Source organism: Dermochelys coriacea, chromosome 1 (genome assembly GCF_009764565.3).
Source record: "Dermochelys coriacea isolate rDerCor1 chromosome 1, rDerCor1.pri.v4, whole genome shotgun sequence".
Classification (NCBI taxonomy): domain Eukaryota; kingdom Metazoa; phylum Chordata; order Testudines; family Dermochelyidae; genus Dermochelys; species Dermochelys coriacea.
Window position 1 is genome coordinate 123359519 of NC_050068.2, and position 16866 is coordinate 123376384.

The 16866-nt window shown below is 43.3% G+C and overlaps 1 protein-coding gene across 6 annotated transcripts in view; it reads right to left on the reverse strand.

Annotated features, from left to right (window-relative positions):
- Positions 1–722: 722 nt before the first annotated feature.
- Positions 723–16866, reverse strand: part of SLC9A7 (solute carrier family 9 member A7) — a 111096-nt gene continuing 94952 nt past the window's right edge. For 2 of the 6 annotated variants that reach the window (XM_038401387.2, XM_038401377.2), the window contains 4 exons: positions 16477–16540; positions 12623–12705; positions 7544–7649; positions 723–2534 (listed from right to left, as the gene is read on the reverse strand). In XM_038401387.2, the coding sequence (XP_038257315.1) occupies positions 2286–2534; positions 7544–7649; positions 12623–12705; positions 16477–16540 (502 nt within the window). In that variant the 3' untranslated portion in view covers positions 723–2285. Of the gene's footprint in view, positions 2535–7543; positions 7650–12622; positions 12706–14225; positions 14409–14816; positions 15074–16476; positions 16541–16866 lie in introns of those variants that run through there. The other 4 variants (XR_006275015.1, XR_006275005.1, XR_006274994.1 and 1 more) reach the window with 4 other exon arrangements.

Consider the following 16866-nt stretch of genomic DNA (forward strand, 5'->3'; position numbering starts at 1 on the left):
TGACAGCTTTTAGCCTGTCTTGAATTGCATATAAAGGTTTGCCTGACTCCAGAGATGGGCAAGTCTATTGGATTTGGACAGGTTCTGCTCTCTAAAATCTGAAAAGCAGTTTGCATCATTCTGAGGTTGGCTAAGGATTTAAGTTTTTACAAAAGGAAATGTCTGACATTATTAGGATTTATCACTCCAAAAGAGTAATGCAGCAGGCTCTGAAGAGTTAAAGTTATCAAGCATAAACACCATTTTCATCACTCCAGAAGAAGCAATTTCCCCCATGGTAGTATTTAAGAAGCAAGTCCTGGAATAGCAAAGATAGTGAGTGCTCACACACAATGCTATCCCTTCTAATCGTGGGAGCAGAGTGCCAGACTGTTTACGTGGTCTGTTGCTTGAAGTGCTATCAGCAGGATGCTTGAACTTTTCATCTCTGAACTACTGAAGAAGGGAGCAGCTGGACTGTATAACCTTTCCAATTCTGCCACAGAAGTGGCAGGCCTAGTTTTAGAAATCTTACAGTCTTGCCCCATGATGCATAGTCATTAATTTGATTCTTTCAGAGAGATCAATAATTTGTCTTCAAGAGGGAAGGAGTAGGAGGTAGATCACTGTAGTTAAAATAAACCAAACTAGACAATCTAAGAGCTGCTGTGCAGTTGGAACTTGTAATTTTAAAGTTAGCCCATGGTTTAGTTGAACCAGTCACTTAAGGAAGAACTAGAATGGATTTTTATTCATACATAATTTTATGGGAAAGGAACAAACTGAAGTGGCAAGTTAAAAAAATGCACTTTAGCAAACTGATATATTGCATTACATTTTAATAGTGGGCCACAAAATGCCAGTTTAAAAAAATAACATTTTCTAAACCCTTTTGAGACATGAAAGGGTAACTTTACACCATTTTAAAGCATGCTTTCAGTAGCTGAGCTTCTGTTTAGGAGGTAATAGATTTCAATTATTTGCTTTAATACACCAGAGGTCATTAATAGCTACTGAGCTGGGAATTAAAAAGCCTTAAGCAATAAGTTAAAGCAAGTCTACATGAAAATGGGCCAAGTACTAGGCAAATACATTTTTCCCTTTTCAGATGGGACTAGTGTATGCCACTTGCACAGTTTATATATTGTGCAATGCCTTGCTGAAAGTCCACATGTACTATGCAAAAGAGAATGAATAGAAACACCTTTCTTCAGATGTAATAACCACAAATGGTTAAATTTATAGTTTTATCTTCCCCTTTAAGTAAAAACATTTGCAGTTTAAACCATCCCACCTAACAGGCAACTGAAGCAGATTCCAGGGATACTTCCCATCTCAGTATGAAACCACAAGGTTCCATATTCTGTTCAATATTGTTTTCTAGCTTCACTGCAAGTAATATCACTATCTGCTCTATCTCCATCAAAAAAAATATGGTTCCAGGTTCTTCATCTGATTTTTAATAACCTAATGAGAGAACAAGTGGTTTTTTAAAATCAGAGAGCCTAGATAAGGGTGCTATCATTTCAGTCTTGGAAACTAAGAAGTTTTCTCTTGTGATGTGATGGAAAATATGTGAATAGTAATACTCAAGTTGCCCAAAGCTAAGGGGCTAAACAGCATTCACTGCCTCCCTATTTAAATACTGAATTATTCTAAACTGTACCTACTATATGTTGCCAATGAGGAAGTTGTACTGTTTTCCCTTTTTCCTGAAGTAATTCAATGCAGTTTGTCATACAGTAACAAATCCCAGAAGTGTTGCATTCATGCATCTGTACTCCTAGTACATACTGTTCCCCTTTATACATAGTTTCAAGTTTTCTAGAGAGCAGTTGAACACTGGACCTGCTGAAAATCAGACATGCACCCATTCCTTTAAGTCTCAGAATAACTAGACTTTTGTTTGGGTTTTCCCTCCCTTATTCCCAAGCCAAATTAGAACTCCACCCAGCCTGAATTAGCTTGGTTCTGCTGGGTAACATTTTCACATACCTCTTCTCAGAAAGGTGCTGCAACTGAACAAGAGAATTGCAGCATGCTAATCTACTTAGATTCAGTATGTAGTTTTGTGAGGAGACTGACCAATTTTCCCATTTCTCTAGTTTTGACATTTAAAAACTCACTGTCAGCATCTTGGAAAAAAAAAAGTCAAGGTTGGTGTCTTCGGACTTTAGTAAAACCACTTACAAACAGACAGGGTAGTTCAATTCAGTAAGCAACATTCCCACCTAAAGTGATGCTGGGGCTGCAGTCTTCCTTGATCCATCCACAGGGCGACAGCTGTATTTTTACTGCGGCAGTAGTCATGCATTGTCTTCCAAAGGAAATACTAGTCGGGTGCCCCTGCTTGTAACTTCATGGTCTCCCATTCCCAGCTCATGTTCCAATGCCTCCTCTGAACTACTTTTTGTTTTCCTGCCATCGAGGCTAGTAGTAGCAGTGCGGGAGCCAGAAGAGCCATTAGCAGTTATTGTCATATCACCATATGTGAGAGTGAGGTCACCGTCGTTCAGAATAAAATCTGAGTCCTCCTCTCGAAGCTGCTCCTGATTCTGAAACAAAAGAGCATCCAGTAACACTTGGTTAATATTCTCTTTTCATTGTCTTAAAATAGCTGAACGAAGGGATCTACACTTATCAGTCAATACATAAGAGTTAACAGCAGGGGTGAAAGTAAGTGGAGTGACCTACCAGTACACTGGGGCCAGCTCTGGCCCCCGGAAGGGGCAGGGCCTAGGGCAGAAGTGGGCGGGGCTGAGGGGGTCAGAGCCAGAGCCAGCCCCAGCCCACCTTGTAAGGTAAGTGCTCTCCTTCCCCTGGGATAGCAGCAGCAGCCTGGGGCTCCAGGGGCTATTTAAAGGGCCCAGGGCTCCCCTGCTTCTACTGCCCCAGTGCTTTAATTAGCCGCCGGAGCCCTGGGGAAGCGGTGAGGCTCCAGTGGCTATTTAAAGGGCTGGGGTGGTAGAAGCAGGGGAACCGCTTTAAATAGCTACTGGAGCCCCACGGCTGCTACCCCAGGGCTCCAGCAGTGCAGCTCTGGAGGCAATTTAAAGGGCCTGGGGCTCCAGCCACTGCTGGGAGCCCCAGGCCCTTTAAATTGCCTCCTGGGGAAGCCGTTACACCGTACTGGCTTACTTTTACCTCTGGTTAACAGCCAAGATATACTAGAAAAACCTGAACTACTAAATTCTGAAAGTCTAGCCTAAGTAAAAGCTAAAACTTTAAACCAAGTGGTTAAACATCACCTTACTGTTCCCTGTAAAGCTACTGCTATAAAATGTAGATTTTTTGAGGTTTAAAAACCTGAGTCCTGGAACAAATATGGTTGGTTCTTAGCACTGAAGAGTCACTGCAAAATAGAATTATAAAAGAAAGCTAATAGTACAAGAGTCTAAAAATCTAGGCTAATTTTTTGTTAGCCAATATGCTAAATTATGAAGTGGGGTATAAAATCTAAAGAAAAACAGCAAGCAAGATTACCAAGGAAAATGAACAATAACAAAGCACTTACAAATATTAAGTTTCACAACACGCATGTGATAGATTAGTACTACTATCCCCATTTTACAGATACAAATGCGAACATGTGAAGTGACTTGTTCAACATTACACAGGAATCAGTCATTACTACAAAAGAGAGATACACTTACTCCAGGCTCTGTTGAAGATTGGGCGGGGGCAAGGGGAGGAAATGTCAAAAGAGGGATGTGCAAACTGATAAAAATTAACAAGTCACCAGCACCAGATGCAGTACATCCAAGAGGAGTTCTTAAAGAAATTTAAGAATGAGGTGACTCGGTAACAAAAATGAACATATTAAAACCATCTACCAGACTGGAAAGCAGGGCATGTGTGTGTTAGTGTGTGAGTGAGTGAGTTAAAGAGCACTGAAGGCAATCCTGAGAATTAAGCCAGTATAGCCTACTTGAGCACAAGGTAAATTAATTTAACTGACATAAAAAAAACCCCCACAGATCATGATAGCAGCTCAGATAAACTTCTAGTTCTTTTGACTTCCATAAATCCTTTAAGAAACCGATTCACAAGAGGCTATGAATACACTCAGTCATCATGGGGTGAGATGCAACGAACTGCTAGGGAAAACAGAAAGTAGGAATAATGGCTAATTTCCAATGCAGAAAAATGGGTCAAAGGACCATAAAGTTCTGTGTTGAAACCAGTGTTCAATATGATATTGGAAAATAGTGAACAGTACAGCTGGTCAGAAAACAGCAACCTCCCCCACAAAATGGAATTATTTTTTTTTTGAAATTTCTGTAGAAAATTGACATTTTGGTGAAATATTTCAGCTGAAAAACAAATATTTTGATTTAAATAGTGCTGAGAGTCTCATGGCACTTGTAATTCAGATGTCATACTCTCATTCTCCTCTATGGGCTGGGCTCTCTGACAGACTACATTTTCCATGACTCTTATGATACCACCTCCGCTGATCACTATGAAAAGAGAAAGTAGTGCATTCAGACTGGAACACAGTGCCTCATGGAAGTTGTAGTTCAAGTGTCTTATGCTCCCATTCTCCACTGCCGGCTAGGCTGACTATTAGACTACATCTCCTATCAGGCACCACTTTCTCCACTTCTGGCGATGGGAGGTGATGTGTTATAGAAATCATGGCCTGTAGTGCATCATGTGTAAGGATATGATTTCATCATGGAGGACCCAGATTCCATGACTAACAGACTTTTGACTTCTTTGGTTTCAGTTGCACGGCGGGGCTTGAGCTGTCAGCCCTCCCCATTTCCCTGCCCGGACAGGTCCCGGGTTTCCATGAATTTTGTTTATTGCCCGTGACCTGTCAGTGACTTATTAAAAACAACCATGACAAAAATCTTAACCGTAATTATGTGAGGTGTAGTTCAGCAAGAGAGCCCTGAATGGAGAGGAGAATGGGAGCACAGGACTGTTGTATTGTGGCTCCATTGTTAATTGAAATACCAAAATTTTCTACAGGAAGATACTACACAGAAAACTTCATCTAGCTGAAAATCCAATTTTCCACTAAAAAACAGATTAGATGGAGAATGGTCTACTAGCCCAGGTGAATGGTGAGGTAGCAAAATCCACAGATGATATAAAACATAGGTTACTCGGGACTGGAGAAGGATGTGATTAATTAATTAATTGTTTAGGTGAGGTAAGCCAGTCACTCCTATTTACCATGTTGTATAATTAAGGCTGCGAGATTGTCATGGAGGTCATGGATTTTGTGACTTTCCATGACTTCTGCAACAGCCGGTGCAGCTGGCTTAGGGGCAGCCCAGGCAGCCCCTGTGTCAGGCGCACTGGCCACTGCTGGGGCAGTCTTGGTCCACCATGCCCCTCCCCACTCCAGCAGCAGAGTTTGGGTGAGGGAGGGGGCAGGGGCATGGGATGGGGTGAGGCGGGCTCTGGGCGGCACTTACCTGGGGGGCTCCCCAGAAGCGGAGACATCCCCCTCACTCAGCTGCGGGATGTGCTCGATACCAGGGTCCTGGTACCAAGTAATGGGGATTGTGGTTCTTCCCCAATCCCAGGTCTCCAGGGTACCAGAGCTCATGCAGTACCATGGGTTCATTTGGTACCACAAAGGAGGGTCCGTGGTACATTGTCAGTACCGATAGGTGGGCAGAGCACTCCCTAAACGAGAGTTTTGCCCAATACAAAAAGTTTGTTGGTGCCACTTTTTTAGAGATGGTATGGTGATTTTCTCTCCCTGGGTACTGAGGCCACAGGTCTCCATAGTATCAGAGCACCTGTGTTACCATGAAAAAAAGAAAAATGAGTACTTGTGGCACCTTAGAGACTAACAAATTTATTTGAGCATAAGCTTTCATGAGCTACAGCTCACTTCTGGGGTTCAGAGATCTGGCAGAGTGGCTAAAGCTTAAAGATTATTAGGTTTTTTCTAAATCTAAATTTAGGAACATGCCAAGGCTACATCTGTACCACCTACCACTGTACAACAGTGAAAAGCATACCACGTCCACATGGCTGTGTGTGGCATACATGTCAGTGAAAGGCTCTGGCAGGGGGGAGGCAATGGGGAAAGGCTGAACCTTTCACTGCTGTGAGAGCCTTTTCCTGTTGCTAGTCTTTGCAACTGTGGGAAAAGCCTCCAGTACCAGGGAGGTGGCCAAGTCTCTCGACTGCTGGCCAGTCAAGGATGGAAAGAGTGATAGTTTCACAGTATTGCTTTTTACAGTACAAGAGTTACACAGCTAAGCAATATGGCTTGCAGATTAAAAATTGCATCCTCATGAGAGTTTTTGTTATATAAACAGTAAATCAGCTGATTAGGGTAATGCCCCAAGAAGAAAGCCAAAAAAACTGTACTGATTCAAATGCACTACTAGCTACTTATCTTTTTAACTGGAAGTTTAAATTATGTACAAGAATAAGTAGAAAATAAAGCCAGATTACAGAGCTAAATGAAATCCAAGACCTGCACACTCAACTAGTTAAATCCTTGGTTAACGGATAAAAGCTGAAGCTGAACTATAATAATCTATGAAATCATAAAAGGGCTGCTAACAGTATGCTAATTGGTTTGATGGAAGCCTTCCAGCCTAAAACCTATTTTAAGATTCCCAATGTCAAGCCTATGATGGGAACAATGCCACTCTTAATACCTACTGACAGAGAGCAATTAGCGTCATGGGAATTCACAAACTTTTTTAGGTCTAAAGTTTGACTTTGAAATGAAAAATGAATTTCTAACGTGTGCAGAGACAGTGAAAGAAAGTTTTTCAAAACTTCTGGTGGAGGGTTATAAATCTTTACTAGAAACAGGAGAGTTCTTAAGAGACTGCGTCAAGAGTACATAGTACGACACCCACATTTAAACACTGGAGAACCTGCAAGTTTAAATTCGGTCACATTTAATACTTAGGTTCAATTTATAAAGCGTTAACAGATGTTCTAAGCAAATTCAACTTGAGGAGTACGAGTTAGATTGTTTCAAGAGCATCAGTAGAAGGTGCTGGTTATTTTAAAAGTTATGAAAGCAGCATACTGACCTGTTGGTCCATCAATCTATAAATATTATTAACAATTCATGAATTATTTTTAAATAAAACCTTAATAAAGCACGGAAATGAGGAGAAGGAAGTGTTTTACCAATTTCTGCAGATTGTCTGTGGATCATTTGGCTGTCCTAAGGGACACTAAAATGGAACCCCAAAAATAATGAACAGAAATCTTGGTCTGGTCTTAATCATTTTGTATTTAAAACCAGAAGGGATACTTGAACAGTAGATAGATTGCTGACTGGGCTTCATGGTCTCCTAATATCATGAAATGTAAATACTATTTGTGTACGACTTGAAAACATCATAGGCTAAATTCTCAGCTGATGTAAGTCAGTGTAGCGCCATTGAAGTGACTCTGATTTATACCAGCAGAAGATAGTGCCCTATGGATTGGGTTTCAAACCTTTTGCTACCATACTTAGCACAAAGCACCAGTTGCAACATCTTTTAAGTTGTGTAATTTGTCCTGTAAAGGAAACTTTTTAGTGGAAGGTAGAAAAACGAAGTTAATACTTAGCCGTTATACTTACATCATAAACTTGTGGAGTAGTCAAACAGCGGGCCAGCAGACCACAGCAACTTGGAAGGGTTGTGGTTAGCGGAGGGCCACTATGGGTGAGAATGGGCTTTAAATAACTTAAAAAAAACAAACAATTAAGGAAAACAGATGTGTGCTTGAAAACCCCTGTAAAAACAAGACATTTTAGTATAAACAATCCAGTCATTGATGCATAGCCAGTTCAAGTCCTCTGTGTAAATTGATTACACTGACAGAAAAATCTGTTTAGTTTTTTTTTTTGCTTAAAAAAATGTAAACACACCGAAGTGGAAAAAGACTTTTCCCTTTAGTGAATCTCCCATGATCCTGTTGGAATCCTTTCGCCTCCCACATGCTTCCAGCAATGGGCTAGACTACTCTCTTCCCAATCATTCATGAAACAATAGGTGGGTCCATATCTGGGCACCATCTGGAACAGACAGAAGAGAAGAGCATGCACATCTGGAAGCGCTGTAGTTTTCTGTGTTGGCAGGCTAAGGACATTCTGCAGAGGGGCTCAGGAAGGACGGACACGTTCTCCCACAATCCGCAATGAAACAATTTCTAAGAGCGGCTCAGTTTAGTATGGCACTAAGAACCAAGCAACCCAGACAGCGCTGGTGCTCGTTGCTGACTGAGAACAAGCGAGGGCAGGAAGCGCAGCACTTGAACCTTGCCAACTTCAGCATAATGCAGTACCCAGGTGTGGGTGCTGGGGAGAGAAATGGGAGGCCAGTAAAACGGCATCCCAAATTCCTTAAATCCTAAAAATGGCTACAAAAAACAACAAAAATACAAGAATAAAAACAGACTTATCTGTGTTTTAGAAAATGCATCACAAGGGCCAAGAGAACAATAGAGGCTCTGACTCGGACTATGCAGCGGTGAGAAAGAACTGAGGGTGTGGTTGGTCTGCCCTGCCCTTTATTGCCTGGGACAAAACCATGAGACGAAGCCAGGCAGCATGCATGGACCAACAGACACTACATCTTTCAAAATCTGACTCCAAATGCAGAGCCATTCATATAACTAGGGGTCTACTTAAATCACAGAGAAAATCACACAATTTTCATGGGTTGGTCATGGAATAAATAGCAAATTTTGTGGATGTGTTACACAACCATGACATTTGCTATTTATGCGGTGACCAACCCATGTGAAATGTGTGATTTCTCCACAGCATTTCTCAAAATTAGACACCCAGACCCAAAGGGGGGGGGGTCACAAGCTTATTAGGGGGTCATGGTATTGCCAGCCTTACTTCTGCACTGGCTCTACCGGAAGCTGGGGTGGTGGGAGAGTGGTGGCTGCTGCCCACCATCTTATTGCCACCCTTACTTCCCTACAGCTGCTAGAGGGCAGTGCTGCCTTCAGAGCTGGGCACCTGGCCAGCAGCTGCTACTCTCCCTTCAGAGCTGGGTGGTGGGGGACCAGGGGAGACCATATTTCATGGTCCATGACACCATTTCCACGGTCGTGAATTTGGAGGACACCTATGTGTAACCCCTTAGTGGAATACAACAGGGACCATAACTCAAAGAAGAAGAATCTCCTTTTCACTTGTGAAACACGAACAAAATTTGTTAGTCTCTAAGGTGCCACAAGTACTCCTTTTCTTTTTGCGGATACAGACTAACACGGCTGCTACTCTGAAACGATTTATTGAGAGAGCTATCCTGAGACTACTTTAAACCTGGGGTTCAGGGGTGACAGGCTTCTAAATGAGCCCAGTTTAAACAGGTAACATTTGTACTGAACTGTACCCACCAGAAACCTAATGCTCCCTACCCAATCACAGGTGCTGAAGGTTACATTTTAACCGTGCACTTTGTGAAACTAAAAAAAGCCAATAGCAATAAGAAATTCTATTTCTGAATTCCAATGTTTCATCAGCACAAATCCTGCAAAGATCTTTCCCCAGCCCACTAGTTGCTACTGAGAAAACAAGTGCATTAAAAGCCAATCTCTTACATTCAAAATTCAACTGTAACAGAGCAAACAAAACTGCTCTAAATTAATGCTTTTCCCTCTCCTGCATCTGCTGTGCTTGTGCCAGGGGCAGACAAGAGGAAATAAACACTGCCAGCCAACCCTAGTTTACAAAGGCACAGACCTTGAGGAGGGAGAGGGGGTAGTTTAGTCATTTCTGCTTCCTTCTTAAAAGGCAGTTAATCACTACCACATACTCTGAATTATTTCCCAGCTCTCTTCACAGTGAGTCTCACAAAAAAATGCTAAGTAGCAGTACTATCAAAGTAGCTTGGCCTAAAAATTGACCTACTGATACTTTGACAGAGGCTCCAACCACTTGAAAAGTTGTATCTTAAGGATTACACACATTTACAAGTATTTCAACAAATTAGCGTTTGTGCTCCCTTAGGTTATGTCTGTACATCAATGTAAGCCTGGGCTCGAGCCTAACCTATCTTGCATCCACACACCAATTGTGCTAACATAGGGTTTGGACCTACAGTCCCAGGACGCTGCAGGGCTGGAGGGTCCAAGCCCATGTTACACTGGACCACAGGTTCTGAGCCCTATTGCTTTCCTGTGTGCACACAACCTCAGCTTGACTCGGGTCCCGGAAGTCCTCCAGATGTATCCCAGAGTTCCCGGCAGCAGAGGAGCAGCGCTGCAGACAGCTCCTGCCAGGTTGAGCACGCTTCCTGTTCCTGCTCTTCTCTGGTGACAGCTCCAGCTCCTCCTCATTGCTGCACAGAGCTTGCCTGGAGCAGGGAGCAAAGCTGACAGGTGGGAGGTGGCTCCCGGCTGCCAGAGTGTTGGGGGTTGGTCCCACTCTGTTCTCTGTCCCTTGCTCCTGGGCCTTCCCTGCCCTCTCTGGGGCTGCATGTGCAGAGGCACCCAGGTAGTGTGCACTTTGAAGGTGGTGGGTAGGAGCCAGCCCCAAAACTTCCCCACAGCTTCCTGGGAATCCCTGAGCCCTGCCTTCCAGGGTGCGATGGAAGCAGAGATAAGGGGTCCCTGGGGGGTGCTGGAGCACACTGCACATCAAGCCCTGGGGATGCACTTCACTGCTCCGCAGCCAGCAGCGGCCAAAGTGTGTGTGTGGGTGGTTGGTGGGGTGTTTTCCCTCTGAAACCTTCATTTTATGTCAAACTTCAAAACAGACAAAAATAAATAAAAACAACCAAACAAAAACCCCTTCATTGAACAGCCCAGTTTAAAAATTAAGAATTGCAAAGTTTCATGTTAATAGTTTGACAGGCCTGGACACGGATGTCCTAATTATAGGGATACAAGGGCATATCCCTGGCAGTGTGACTCAGCCTAGAGGTGGAGAGTCAATTCTCAGATTAGATGGCAGATCAGTATAAAGCCTTCTCAAACTGCAGCCATTCTACTGAGACAGCCACCACAGGAGCTAATTGTGATTATGTACTGGGGTGCTCTTTATGGGCACCTGAGTCCCATCCATCGCACCGTCACAGTTAGTAAACAAGGTGGGCAGTAGATTTTTCCCACAGTACAACACATTTGTAGGGCCAGAGTGTCAACACTGAGGGGGGAAGGTGTGCAAGGCACTCCGGAACAGGGTTACTTTGACTCGGGTCTGTGCACTGCCGTGTGGACGCCAACGCCCCAAGTTTGAGTACAAGTCAGAAAATCCCTTAATCTAGGGTTAAAATGCAGCGTAGTTGCTCAAGTCCACAGTTTGCTGACATGGGTCAGCTGACTGGAGTCCCACTAACACTCTGCTTTACACTGCTGTGTAGAAGTATCCTTTGGTACTTCTTTTGGCCCCACTACCATATTGTCTGAGCACTTCAAAATCACGTATGGCTCTTATTCTCACCCAAAAGGGAAGTGCCATTATCCCGGTTTTGTAGCTCAGGAACTGAGGCACAGAGGTTAAGTGACTTGCCCAAGGTCACACAAGCAATCTGTGGCAGAACAGGAACCGAACCTAGGTCTCCCAGGTCCCAATCAAGTGCAAGCCACACGGCTATCCTGGCTATTTCTTAATGTATCTGGACACAGGGTCATCCCCTCACCCCACCCCTCTGCTTAAAAAATAGACTTGCTGTGTTATTAAGTATAGCAAGTGCCCCGGGCATCTATCAGAGGAACTGGAAAGGAGGAGAGACAGGAGAGCTAAGCTCCAACTGTGGGGCATCCCTTTTTCATGGAAGAAAAGCAAGACCACACAAATAGCATAGTGAAGGGTGTTTTAGAAAGGTATGTAACACACATAGGGGTCAAATTCTGCGTTTGGTACAGATAAGGAATTTTGGGTGGCACATGTTGGAGGGCAGGAGTTCACTCGTGTGTTTTCAATCTTCAGTATAAACTCTCCACATGGGACGTGACCCAAGAACAGGGACAGCTGTCAAGAAGCCTAGGCTAAGACTTTCCAACACTGAGTGTCTAGAGTTAGGCTCCTACGTTCATATTTAGGCTCCTAAATAAGCGCCCTGATTTTTCAAAAGTGCTGGGCTCCCAGGAGCTCCCACTGACTTCCGTGGAAGCTGCTGCATGCTCTAACTGTGCATGTGCCACTCCTCCTTCCCCCGCCACTAACTTCTTCTGCTTGGACAGAGTGTTAGAGTAGGAGGGTGGATGAGTCAGACTGAACTTCTGAGTCCTAAACATCTCATATCATCTACAGGGTATCCCATAAGGGCTCCATCCTAATGAAGCAGCATGGCTATTCAAAGCAAAGTAAGTGAGCTGGAGAACACAGGTTCAGGAAGAACTAGACTGCTAGTTTGGTCTCTGGGCACTAGCAAAAATGAGAATTGTCTTGCAAAATGGATCACTGACTTTCTGGACCTCGAACATTTGATCATTGCTCTTGATGCAGAATTCCTTTTCTGAGTAAAGCTCTTCTGTCCCCACACAAGGGTGAAATACCACGTGCCATAATGGAGGAAATTAACTGCAAGTTCAAGTTTCTGCATTGTACCCCAAATCTATAATGTCCTCTGCTGAATGACCTTTATAAAACTCCATCTTCAAATCCATAAATCCAGAGAGTTATAAATGGCAAAGAAACTGAACATTACATTAGCTTCCATATCCTGAAGCTAAGCAATACTTGTTAAAAGGATACTTGTGATCAAAGCTATACCATAACCTGAAGAGCCAAGCACTTTCCTGCTTTGTCCGGTTTCCTCTTTCAGAATCTGGACCATCCTGAGAACGAAAGGACAAAACACACTATTTTTGGAAACACAAACACACACTTCCACCCAAAAATTCCACTGAAATTATAGACATATATGTAATTCCCACTGAAATGAGTAACACCACACTTGTATGGGATTTTGGGGGGGGGGGGGGGGAAGAGGGGGAATAATTTAAAAAAGAAAGAGTTAGGAACACTGCTGTGCTGAGAAAATGCCCCACCCCAATCAGATCAGTGAAGGGCGATCCGCCTGATTCAGTGCAGAAGATGTATGCTGCATGCTCTGGGTCCCTCTGCACTGGAGTGACATTCATCCTTAATTACTTTAATGATTAAAAAAAAAATTCCTTGTCCTAAGACCAGTTAAATCACTGATGACTAGTGTACCTTGGGGAAAAAAGTCACTTCACCTCTTGTGACTCAGCTGATGCAGTAGTAGCACTGGGTAAAAATCTAAAGCTGAAAACTGGACGTTGCATCAGAGAGCTAAGCCTTCCTGGATAAATACTCTTAAACATTAGACCCTATGGTTTGAAAGTTTTTACTGAATAAAATGGACTGGAACATTTCCAGATTTGTTCCTATTCATCTCGACTTTGGCTTCCTTTACTCTGGGAGTATTTGATATCTTTGCCTTAAGCCTCTTGTTTCATGGTCAGAACAAGAGGCTTTACCACACCTGATGAATTTCAGAGATAAAATTATGCTTTGTCAATCAGCATTAGAAGAAGTAGGCTCGTCAGTGAATCCTGGTAAGCTTGATAAATCATATTTGGGTGAGGTTGTGAAGGATTTGGTAAGTGCCAGATGAGACTAAGTCTCAGAAATATTGAAGTGTTAAGCAGGGGGGTGGAGGGAAGCTTACTTTCCATCCCAAAACTTGCTTTAGCCCACACATAGCCACCCCTCCCAGCACAAACCTTACACAGACACTTCTCTGCTGCTACTGGTGGCGGCGCTGCCTTCAGAGCTGGACACCTGGCCAGCAGCCGCTGCTCTCCAGCGGCCCAGCTCTGAAGGCAGCGCCGCTGCCAGCAGCAGCAGAGAAGTAAGCCCAGGAGGGGGCCAGAACTCCCTAGAGCAGCCCGACTGACCTGCTCCAGACTGGGCTTCTGTGCCCCACTCCTCTACAGTTGCTGCCCCCGCGAGGGCTCTGCCAGCCCAAGAGCCAGGTCCCCCCGGCCTGGTCGGCTCTTACAGGCTGCGAGCAGTCAAAGGGCAGAAAGGAGCCAAGGAACAGAGACAGCCCCTGGGCTCTGAGCAGTCGCAAGAGACAGGGGAGCGCTGTGGCCACCCACACCATGGCATTAGCCAGTGCATCCACTCTGCCCACCTCCAGCTTCTGGCCTCCGATGTGGCCCTCGGGTGAGGCCTCAGGGGAAGAGGCAGAGCTGGCATTTAACAGAGGAGCAGGGGGTGGGACCTTGGGGAGGGGGGCATATTTTCTGTCTAATCCACAGCAGCCCTTGCATGGAGAAGAGTCCCTGGCATTAAATATAAGTCTTTTAATGTAACAGCAGCAGCACAAGTGATCGACCAGCTGATGTTCGGCTGCATTTGTTTTTACTTTTGTAACTGCTTTTTCTTTTGGCTAGAAGCTGCCAAACCTTGGTCAGAGAAACCAATGAAGTGAGAACACCCATGAAACAATTCTTCAAATCGTTGGAGAAATAATGCTGAAGCCATTCTGCCACCTCCATGTGCTTCCAACCTAGAAAAGGTGGTAGCATCACCACAAAGCCAGACTTCTCAACAAACAGCTCACTGGTCCCTCCCAAATGATAAATCTATTCTGCTGTAATTGGGACCTTCTCCTGATCTTGGGTCTGTAAAATAGGGGGAGAAATCCCATGGGAACTATAACTAATGGCTTTTGTTAAGATACAATACACATATTAAGCAGAAAAACAGTTCAGATAAATGCTTTACTTTTGAGTGGGACAGAATATAGAACAAATGACTAGCTTCTAATTTCCTTGCAAATATTGTCAATGCGAATATTACACCTTGTTTTTTCTAATTATTCCTGTTGCAAGCAGTTCCTCAGAGATGGCTCAGTCTAGTCTGAACTGGCTGAGAACATGACATCATTGCACAGCCATCAAACCTTGGGTCTTACCCTGCTTCCACTGTCTTCCTTGGGACTGGGTAGGGCATACAGAGATTAGGAAAGGCAGAAAGAGAGACTTCTGTTGCGGGACTGGGCCTATTCGGAGACCTTCCAGACACAAAAGGCCAAATTCATCCTTTGTGTTACCTTATCCCCATAGTCTTAGAAATTACATATAACATGCTGTTGACTTCAGCGAAGTTATACCAGGGACAGATTTGACCCAATATCTGCAAGGAGCTCAACACAGATGTGTAGCTCAGTTCCTGCAATAAAGAAAGATGTTTTCTGAACAAGTTCTTTTTAATCATCATTTGCTACCAACAGGAAACAGCAAGCTAACAGCAAGGAGATACAGCTAACAGAAACTTCACTCCACTCCACATGCAGTCAGAGAGAGAGAGAGAGTGTGTGTGTGTGTGTGTCTGTGTGTGTCTGTGTGTGTGTGCTGTACCCTGAATTTCCTAGAACTGACACACTAGAGCCCTGTGCATCTTCTGGGTAGAAATCTATTAGTGTTTTATGTTGTGCACTTTGCTTTCCCCTTTGAGGGTTAATTTCTTAACAGGTTTCTGTGTAGGTGATTAACTGCTCTACTGAATCTGTTTAGCATGAACCAGTACTGAGGGCCTGGCAATTTCAGCTCTGAGTTAAAGGCTAGAGTGGAGCTTAAATGATGCTGATGGCTCTCTGAAGAGGCAACTGTCAATCAAGAAGATAGAAAGGTCAGTTCCCAACAAACATTTTACTCCCATTCCAAATACTCACTGCAAGGGAACTTGGATGGATGTCATTTGGAAGGGACATATTTCTGTATTTATGGACAAAGGAACCTGGAAATGTTTTTTAATTTTATTGAAAAGATGATTATTGCAATAAACATTGCAATAATATACTATTGCAGTGATTATTGCAATATTGATGCCTAGCTACCACAGTGAATGTTACACTAGAAATTCACAGATATATGGTATCCATGATAAAGGTGTTTGTGACACTCACTTGGTCTTGCAGTGGTGATCAGCAATACGGAGTGAGGTCAAACTGCGCTGGTGCACTGTGTAAAGTAGTGAGGGTTCGCATTAACATAGTGGTGAGCACAAGGGAACTTTTAATTTGTGCTGGCAGGATCTACATGGGCCTATTAGCATGCAACACATTGGTGCACCTTCAAAATCATTGCCCTCTAGTGCACATTGATGTAGATGAGACCAAAGATAAAATTTGATAATCTGACTGCAGCTACTTTATACAGTTAAAAGTGCAATATTTGGTAGCAGTCACTGAACAGAAGCTAAGAGGACTATTCTCTATCCATTGCTCCTAAAAAGAACTGTTTATAGTTTAGAACATTTAAAGAAGAATGCAAGAATCCCTACTGGAAAAATAAAAAAAGCAACCATTAGATGGCATGCAAAAAACTCAGATCTGGGGAATTTTCTGGTACTGTTACAAAAGATCTAAATTTGAAGCACATATCAAGATGGTATATTCTGTGATCTGAAAATGTACCCATCAGCCACCACAGGTATCAATCAGCAAATAAAATACATCTGTCACTAGAGAAAATATTCGCCAATGTCACATACCCTTCACTTTTTTTTTTTTTTGGATTATCTCATTTTATATTAGATCACCAGCCTAGTAGGAAAGTTATCTAATTACTTACTCCTTGTAAAACTTGAAAGCTGTCATTGCTGGGTGGGGGATCCTGATCTGGGTCAACTCCAACTCTACAGAAACATTAGGAAAACAAAACAATACAAAAGCAAACTTATCAGATGGTCATAAACACCATAAGCAGACAAGAATGCATTTTTAAAAGCAGCTTAAGTGGTTAGTTCAACAGCATTCCACATGCTTATTATAGAAGTCATTTTAAGAAGAGTTTTTCTTTCTTCCATTGTAGTTACATAGACAGACACATTACAAATAAGTTCCTTTTTCAATCAACCAGAATCCTTCTCCAGGCAGCAGATTTTCATTTACGACTCACTACCCTCTTCATTGGCTGGCTGCCATCCCTGCTGTGTCTTTTAGAACCATACCATTTTGTGCA